Raw genomic sequence first — 9,378 nt, 5'->3', positions numbered from 1 at the left:
AACACAAGAGTATGCACTATCAGAGTTCTTCGTCGGGAACAAAAGGTTTTAGTCGTTCTGACTGGACTGACATGCTGATTGGCTGAAGGAGTCTGTCCTTCAAGACAGAGTGGTCCCGCCCACTGAGACGTGCGCTGCAGGAGGTCCAGATTGATCCGTGTAGCAGACAGAATGTGGGGTCACCTGATCAGGGAGGCACCCACAGAGCCAGAACCGATATACCAGACAACTCGCGGACAAAAGACAAAACAATTGCAACTTAATTAAAAACATTTATTTTAATTGGATGGAATTCAGTTGGCTCGTTTGAAAGCATATCATGGGCGTTACTCTGCTTGTTACAGCATATCTGGCTTACAAGGTGCTGAATAAACGTGTTTCATATATTTTTAAAAGCAGTAACCCATCGTTACCACCAGGTGGGGCTACTGGACCTGGCCCTCCAAAATCTGTGCCCAAACTGATAAACGTCCAAATGAAAAAAACATGTACATTACAACCGACATGAACATTGATCATTTGTTTTAAAACTACATCAACTTTATACAGGGAAGAAAAAAATAACTATCCAATTTTAACATGACTACATAAATGTCAGGTTTCACATCCCCCAGTCTATAAACTTTAAACATGTACATTATTTTGCAAGGTCGGTCGTAAGCCTGTTGAGATATCTTGGCGGATTGAGGCAATTACATTTAAGTCCCCGCCCCCCCCCCCCCCCCCCCCCCCCCCTCTGTCCCACTAAAGGTCCCAGTGGGATGATTAATTGTGATTACTGGTCGGTTAACTTGTACACCAATCTGGTCTGTTGATGGTTAGCCTGGCAGTCTGGAAACACTTCAACGTACTCAGACACATGCCCAGTGTTCTGGCGGGAAAGAGGTGAGCGATGGAGACTGCTCTCCACTGAGGAGGACTACTCTCTGATACACACCATTCTTTTGTTATGTGACGTTAGGCAGAGTCCGATTCAGTTCCTGAAGGCTAGGCCAAGCAATAGCTTGGTAACACACAGAATTCAACGGCTTCCGTTTCTAGAGCTGTAGATAAGTCAAACGTTAACCTATAAAGCATAAAGTTTTTACTACGGATGTCCACTGTTTCTATATGATAAGCGACAGGGAGGATCAGACAGCACTGTTTTTGCAAGGTAAACAAACCCCAAGCCACCTGTGAAATACATGAAAAAACAAACAAAAAATATATTTTTTTACATATTTACAACGGGAAGACTCTTAAGGGCTGGCCAAGTTGTACGCAAAAAGAAATGCTCACAAACAAGAAAATAAAAAACACGCACCAAGCTCATATCTTTCGCATTAACAAAAGGCAATCGTTTCGAATGTGAACAAATCTTTTTTAAAAAGTAATAAAAAAATGAAGGATATAGTTTCCCCGTTTTTTAACCATCTCCATTTTTGACAAAATTAAAGTTGCGATCCCGCCAGTATTGCATCAGGTGGCTGTGAAATCTTTCTACTGAACTAAATTGACGCCAGCTGTTGGAAGAGCATGTTTATAGGCATAACATATATTCTGCAGCGCCTCTGGGGAGGGGTCAAGTGTTTTGTGTTTGGCAGTGAACCTAATGCCGCTAACGAAACCCGGGAACATGCTAAATGCTGAAAGTGGGGAATGACTCAGGGAAACGGTTGATATCTGATCAATCGGAAGACGAGGTGTTTTCACCCAGTTTGGCCTCAGATTTTTATTCTGTGTTTATTAAATAGTTGCAATATTGTTGTATTATTATCAAGTTTCAATATCTAATTGATGTATTTGAGTATATTTGAAAGTTTCTGTGAGCTTGCACAGGAAAAAATATCATAACCAAAAACAAAGGAGAAAACGTATGTTTTTAAGAATTTTCTTGTTTTTACAATATATTCAAGTTGATTCAATTTCCTTTTTGCTTGCAAACAGTTTTTTAAGAAGAATAGGACTACCATCCTGATTAAAACATTTTTTTTAAAGTTGTGATCAAAGACAAAGGGCTTTAGATGGCAACTGTAGTTCTCTGTGTCGAAGAACATCATGTAGTTTAGAATCACTATGACAGCTATTTTTCAGTGGTCGGTAAATGCCGGAACAGCTACTCTATGCTATACACACGTTGAGACCAATACTAGCAATAGCGCCACTTCTGGTGAAACTGGTTATCGCAGGTTGTCTCTGATTGGCACCAATCACTTCCAATCTTTATCCTGCCCTCTGTTTTTTAAGCTAAGGGCCGTTGCTGGTTAACATCCCAAGTTGAATATGATTACTGTTGGCGTTATTTAAAATGTTATCCCACAGAGTAGAGACAAGCAAGGACAGAAAGATACACATTGTAAGTCCTTGTTTCAAGTGCCCTGCATAATCCACACGTCTTATGCAGGCGAGTTATTCACATACAAAAGTAAAATTAGCTTCACAACACAGGTCGAAGAGGAAGGGATGAAAAAAAAGTAATACATTGGGAGGCGAAAGTGCAAATATTTTGGTGCCGCTTCGATATCTACTTTTATTTCTGATTTTTATTTTCTTCTCCTTCTCTCGCTGGTCTTCTCCTTGAGTCTTCTCTCCTGGTGCAGATGTCTCCCACCTGTGGCCTCTGCTCCCCTCAGCTTCTGGAAGCTTCCCTGATCAGACCAGACGACCCACTGGGACAAGACAGACGGACAGACCAACAGACAGACAGACACACCGACAGACCAACAGACAGACAGACACACCGACAGATCAACAGACAGACAGACAGACATACAGACAGACAGACAGACCAACAGACGGACGGACACACCGACAGATCAACAGAGACAGACAGACATACAGACAGACAGCCAGACCAACAGACGGACGGACACACAGACAGAAAGACACAGCGACAGACCAACAGACAGACAGACGGACAGACAGAGAGAGCCACAGATAGACAGATCAACAGACAGACGTACACACAGATGGACAGACAGGCATACACACAGATGTACAGATAGACACAAAGATGGACAGACAGACATACACACAGATGGAGAGGCAGATAGACAGATAGTTCCAGAGACAGATAAGAGATGAGGAGGGAAAAAAAAAATCATGTTAAAACAACACAGAAAAGAACTTGACTTTTGTGTTTGTCAAACAGGGGCACACACACGCTTTGCGTGACGAGCCAAAAGCATTCCTCCTGCACATGCCTCGACTGACGTGCACCAGCCAACAAGATACACACAAACACACGCATACACACACACACGACACAAGTGAGGGAGACCACAGAGAGACGTCCAGATTGTTTACAGATGGCTATCAGAGATGTGGAGCGTCTCCCAGTGGGTCTGCCTGCACCCCACAACACACACACACACACACACGCACGCACACACACACACAGACAAACAGGCGTGTGTGTCTTTGTGCCCTACATTTGCAGGCAGTTGTGTGTCTGCATCTGGCGTTCACGTGTGTGTGTGTGTGTGTGTGTGTGTGTGTGTGTGTGTGTGTGTGTAAGGAGATGCAGGTGTTCAGTGTGAGGGAATTAGCCACACAGCTGTGTGTCGTCCTGCTGAGGAGCTCTCTGGCGTGTCAGAGAGCAGCGTGCACTTTGCGGACCTCATCAAAGACCCTCTGCAGCACCCTAAATCACACACACAGTCACACAGACAAAAGCGTGGACACACACTCAGACACATGCTCTCACAAAAAATTATAAACACAAACAAACAACCTCAAGCACACAAAACATTACACACACACACGCAGACTCATACACATCGCACAGACAGACGTGCGTTCAGACCCACACGCACACATGCGCACGTGCTCACACACACACACACACACACACACACACACACAGGCAGAATCTTGGATGTTCGCCAAGTTTACAACAATGTTTAATACACAAAAAGACACACGCACACACATGCACACGTGCCCACACACACACACACAAAGACAGAATCTTGGATGTTCGCCAAGTTTACAACAATATTTAATACACAAAAAACACACACACACACTCACACAGCAGTGCCTCAGTTGGTGCATATGCTCGCTGAACTACACTGGCTGAAGTACTGGATGGGGTCAGTGCTCAAGGAAACAGAGCCAAAGATTGAAAGTAAAAAAGAAGAGATAGACATAGGGGGAGAGAGAGGGAGGTTGATTGAGATTGAGAGCTGGAGAGCGAGAGAGAGACAGGGTAGTGGTGTGTGTATACTGTTGTTTCTGGTTGTTTGTCTCTCATCCACCTGGTGTAGAATGTCAACCTTTATGATTGGCTCCCTCCGGCTGTGAGGCTTGACGCCTTCGCCCACTGACATCATGTCATGTGATCCTCATCTAATGTCAGCTTGTGGAACGCAGTTTACCTATGAGTATACGTTTGTGTGTGTGTGAGCGTATCAGTGTCTGCGTGTGTGTGTATGTGTGAGTGTGTGTGTATGTGCGTGCGTGTGTGAGCGTATGTGTGTCTGTGTGCGTGCGTGTGTGTGAGAGCGTGTTTGTGTGTGTGTGAGGGGACTGTGTTCCCGTCTGAACCTCAGATAATCGGCGGGGAAGCGACTACAGGTCGGGGATTGAAACCCAGACGAACTAACTGAGCAATTACCAGACTGCGGATCGTTACGCCCTCACCCACCTGGAGCCCAGAGGATCCGTCTGCTGCCTCTGGCACGCACACACACACACACACATGCACGCACGCTCAAAACATTATGGACCTCATCTAAGACCCTCTTCAGCCCCCTTAATCAAACACACACACATGCACATACAAACAAGCACACACATAGACACATACACCCACACACACACACCTGGGCTCTCCGTGTAAGCAGACACTGTCTGGGGGTTAACTGGGGCTGATTAGCTGGGGGGAAGGGAGGGGGGGGTGGGCACCTGTACCTGGCTGACGCCGGGATGACGGTCACCCTGGGTTACCCGACAGCCAATTGGAACGGCCTGCACTCTGAGGGGACAGGTTCGGGGGGAGAAAAAAGAGGTTTGGTTTTGTTTGTGTGTTAAAACTGCCGACAAAGTGACCAGGTGACCGGTGAGTCTGGCACAAGCCCGCTCCATAATGCACCGGGGAGCTCTATACATAGTAGTATATTATATAATCTAATATTATATACTATTATGTATGGAGCTCCCGGAGTCGCAAACAGCAACGATCACTTTCTCTCTCTCTATGCTGCGGTTCACTCCGGACTGCATTGCAGGGAACGGGTGGCAGGGAACTGCAGGGAACGCTGATTGGCTGTTAGGTTACAGCCAAGTCGTGTCTCCCTGTCGCGTTTGGTGTGAACGCACCTTAATGCCCCACTCTGAGCAAAGCCTGCCCCATAATGCCCCAGTCTTAGCCAAGCTGCCCCATAATGCCCCAATCTTAGCCAAGCTGCCCCACAATGCACCTCTCTGAGCCAAGCTGCCCCACAATGCACCTCTCTGAGCCAAGCATGCCCCATAATGCACCTCTCTGAGCCAAGCTGCCCCATAATGCACCTCTCTGAGCCAAGATGCCCCATAATGCACCTCTCTGAGCCAAGCTGCCCCATAATGCACCTCTCTGAGCCAAGCTGCCCCATAATGCACCTCTCTGAGCCAAGCTGCCCCATAATGCACCTCTCTGAGCCAAGCTGCCCCATAATGCACCTCTCTGAGCCAAGAGGCCCCATAATGCACCCCTTTCATCCAGCACTCACGGGAGGGGGAGGAGAGAGAGGGGTGGAATAGAGGAAAACAGGTGAGGAGGAGGAAGAGGTAAAATGAGGGGAGGGGAGGAGAGGAGGGGGGGGGGGGAAGAGTTGAAAGGGGAGGAGGTATTTGGAAGGTGAGAGGAGGTAGGAGGTTGATGACGGGAGAGGGGGAGGGGAGTCAGCCTCCTCTGGCGGAGACGGGCCTCGGTCAAGACGTATCCCATAATGGCGTAGTCTTTATTTTATTTGGACTTATTAGGAACCGCTGTGTAACCACCAGCCCATCGCTCACCGGGCTCAGCCACGCCGGCCCGGTTCTGGGTAAAAAGCAAGCAAGGCTTACTGCTAATGGGCTGCCCTGGGCGTTGGACTACAGACCTCGGTGGGAAGGGGAAGACGGATGCCACTCTCCCTGGCACGGCGAGATGTTTTCCTACGCCAGTGCCAACCCTCCAGGAGGGGAAAGACTCACACAGATGTGCTGCTTTTTTTTTCCTTAAGAGGATTCCTACCCAAAATCCTTCATTAAAGACCCTTGTCAAGAGCAGTACACCGCACACATCTCCACGGACGTCCCTCCTCCTGCTCCTCATAACTCCCGACAGAGCAGTTCTGGGGCCAGAGCTCTGAAGGAGCACGACGCTAGACTCTGGACACAATGTGGAGCCGGCGTCTTACTGAGCGGTGTGCGGACCCCGGCAGTCTTTTTCTCCCTCTCTCTCTCTCTCTCCCTCTCTCCCCCTCTCTCCCTCTCTGTGAGGAGTTACAGTGAGGAGCAAGGAGTAGGAGGGAAAGGCCCCACTCTGAACCGTGAATAAGGAACTTGTTCGGGGAACCACACCAGACAACAATAGGAGAGCGAGAGAGAGAGAGAGAGAGAGAGAGAGAGAGAGAGAGAGAGAGAGAGAGAGAGAGAGAGAGAGAGAGAGAGAGAGAGAGAGAGAGAGAGAGAGAGAGAGAGAGAGAGAGAAATGGGGGGAAGAAGGGGATTAAGAGAGCGATATCCTGAGAAATGACCACTGGGGGGGGGGGGTCTGTGTCGTGGTGCTACCGAAGGTTTCCTGGACTCTGCTTCCTGCTGTGTGTGGCCTTCCTGTCACTGACCTGACAGCACAAGTCCTCCAGAGCCCGGCTCAAAGACAGGCCGGCTCAGAAACCATGGGGTCTCTGAACCGCCCTGCAGGGGATTACACACCACGAGGAGGAGGAGGAGGAGGAGGAGGGGGTCTGACAATGCTGCGTGCAGATGTTCATCTGCTGCCTGTGAGAGAGGCAGGATGCTCCATGACCGTTGGCAATCAGGATACAGCTGAGGGTCTTACTCAGGCCATGATGTGCAGGAGGTACTTTTATTGTGATGGGCAAGAAGCAAATATTTGAGGTAAGTGGTTCGATTCCCAATGGGGCTACCCTTGCCAGGAATGTTTGCGCATTTGCTGTTGGAAGATACTTTTAGAATAAAAGTGTCAATCAAATGGCCTATTCCTAAAACAGAATGCAATAAAATGAATTGTAAATGAAGATCCATTTTCATAGCTTTGACCGGCCACAGTCGAACGCCACATTAAGATATAAAATAACCTTTAAAACTTCTATACGTGTGCGAACCAGCCAGCCAGCTGAGTATATTAGTCCCTGACCTCCTCCGGTGGAACTGAACTAAACTGCATGGAGCAGAATATGGGAGGTAACCGGGGTTGTTTTCGAAGGAATGGGAGGTTTTCAGGTTAATGAACCCTCATCTACTACAATAAAATACCTGAAGGGAAACATGCGTAAACTTACCCAATTAAACACACAAGCACACAAATACATTCATACGCACACTTTGCCAATGACACACATATGTACAGAAAGACCAGGACATGCAGTCGTCATGCAGCATCAATGAGCACTGACTGCAGTCACATAGAAACTATAGACCAAGGAAGTGATGTCCTTGTTATTAATTCAAACACATTTTCATCCCATGGTATTTCTAATCTTGGAATAAAAAGGTGTTCTAATATCCCTTTTTATTGAGGGGACAAAATGGAAAAAGAAAAGAGAAAATATGAAGGTGACCACACATCAGTGGTCTGAGAATTGGATTACAGGATTACAGCTCCAGCTCTTGCAGAACATCCTAGAACAGCCCAGAACATTCTGGAAAACTCCAGAACATTCAGCAGAACTCCAGAATGTTCACCGGCAGTCCAGAACCTTCCGGAGTGCATCTCAGGGTTCGAGGGAGCGTATTAGGCGGCCTTACTGAACAGGTTGGTCCCTTGCCTTGTCCCCTGGTTTGCAGTGCTTGACGACGCATCTGTTGAGGACAGAGAAGTTCAATAAATCAAAGGCACGTGCACACAAACGTTAGGTGGTCATTCCTTCTGAAGCATAACACATGGAAGCGGTGTAGGTTGGACCCGTTTAACCGGCTGACAGCCACTACGGCAACGCTTGAACTCATGAACCTCGGGAATTCTAGGGATGGGGTCCCTAGCCGCGACCGCACCAGGCACAACCCATCATCAGCCTGCATGTTTGTAAACGGTCTGCCTCGTTTCCTTAAAACCAAAAGATGATCATGGTCCCTAGGCTGGAGGCGTGAGCATGACTCATAAACCCTGAACCCAGAGGCTCTCCAATGGGAGCACAGAGACAGATGGCTGACGGTTGTTCAGGCAAGACAACGGCCGCATAAAGACTTAACGAGTGGCACTCAAACCTCTACTCTGAGCATGAGCTACCCTGTCCATACACCGTCACACCCTGCCCATTCTCTTCTGTGTTCTTAAAATAAAAGTCATGAGACTCCTTCACGTCGTTCCATGTTGAGTGTAGAAAAAGTAAAATGCACAACATGTGTCAGACCCTGTCCAACAAACAGCAACATACGTCTATTTGCCCCATTCACTCACTCTCCTTGCTGACCCCCAGGCAGCCCTTGAGCTCGGCCAGGGAGATGGCCTTGTCTCGGTTCAGGTCGCAGTAGTCGGTGAAGCGGCGGGCGCACTTCTTGGGCTTGGCCTTCTTCTTCAGGTACCTCTTCAGGGGCTTCAGCTCCTTCTTGTTGATGTCCTGGCTGCCGTTGTTGTCCAGCTGGGCGAAGTACCAGTGAACCACCCTCTCCTCCAGGGTGTGGTTGGGGTCCGGCTCCACAAACCTGCCAGGAACACCGCCATATTGGGATGAATCACAGCAAACAGTTTAGTGCAAAATCGGTCGAGCTTAACTGCGGTCAAAGATCAACCAGGACTGAGGGAAGCACTGCAACAGAGGAAGACGACGAGAAAAGCCCTTGAGTGATTTCGACTGGATTTCCTGCAGCAGGATCTTGAAGCTGGGTCAATGAAGGGGATATTTATTTCAATTGGTGTGTCTGTATAGTTATCCAAGATATTAATTAATTGAATATAGACTGAAGTCCTCCAGGAAGATATTTGTAAGTAACACATCTGTAATACCTGTACACAACCCAAAAGTAATGATGCCAAATAATATATTATATTTCTTAATCATGATGTGTGACTCACCTCCCACCACCAGATGGGGCTGGTGAGTTTATGGCTTGCACCATGTCTGTGGTGAGCGCATCCAACAGGCTTGTAATGAATTCCCCCTTCTTCCCTTCGGGGCAGCCTGGTACAAATCAGAGGCAAAAAAACAGAAGAATGACCTTCCCCTACTAATCTCAGTCATTACGGCG

General features: G+C 47.8%; 1 protein-coding gene across 1 annotated transcript in view; it reads right to left on the bottom strand.

The window, feature by feature from the left end:
- Positions 1 to 756: 756 nt before the first annotated feature.
- Positions 757 to 9,378, bottom strand: part of smoc1 (SPARC related modular calcium binding 1) — a 27,270-nt gene continuing 18,648 nt past the window's right edge. The window contains exons 8-12 of the mRNA XM_056589762.1: positions 9,206 to 9,311; positions 8,591 to 8,835; positions 7,939 to 7,992; positions 4,894 to 4,957; positions 757 to 2,648 (exon numbers count right to left, since the gene is read on the bottom strand). Coding sequence (XP_056445737.1) covers positions 4,926 to 4,957; positions 7,939 to 7,992; positions 8,591 to 8,835; positions 9,206 to 9,311 — 437 coding nt within the window. The 3' untranslated portion in view covers positions 757 to 2,648; positions 4,894 to 4,925. The remainder of the gene's footprint in view (positions 2,649 to 4,893; positions 4,958 to 7,938; positions 7,993 to 8,590; positions 8,836 to 9,205; positions 9,312 to 9,378) is intronic.

Source organism: Gadus chalcogrammus, chromosome 5 (assembly GCF_026213295.1).
Source record: "Gadus chalcogrammus isolate NIFS_2021 chromosome 5, NIFS_Gcha_1.0, whole genome shotgun sequence".
NCBI lineage: Eukaryota > Metazoa > Chordata > Actinopteri > Gadiformes > Gadidae > Gadus > Gadus chalcogrammus.
This window is presented reverse-complemented; position numbering and strand designations above follow the sequence as displayed.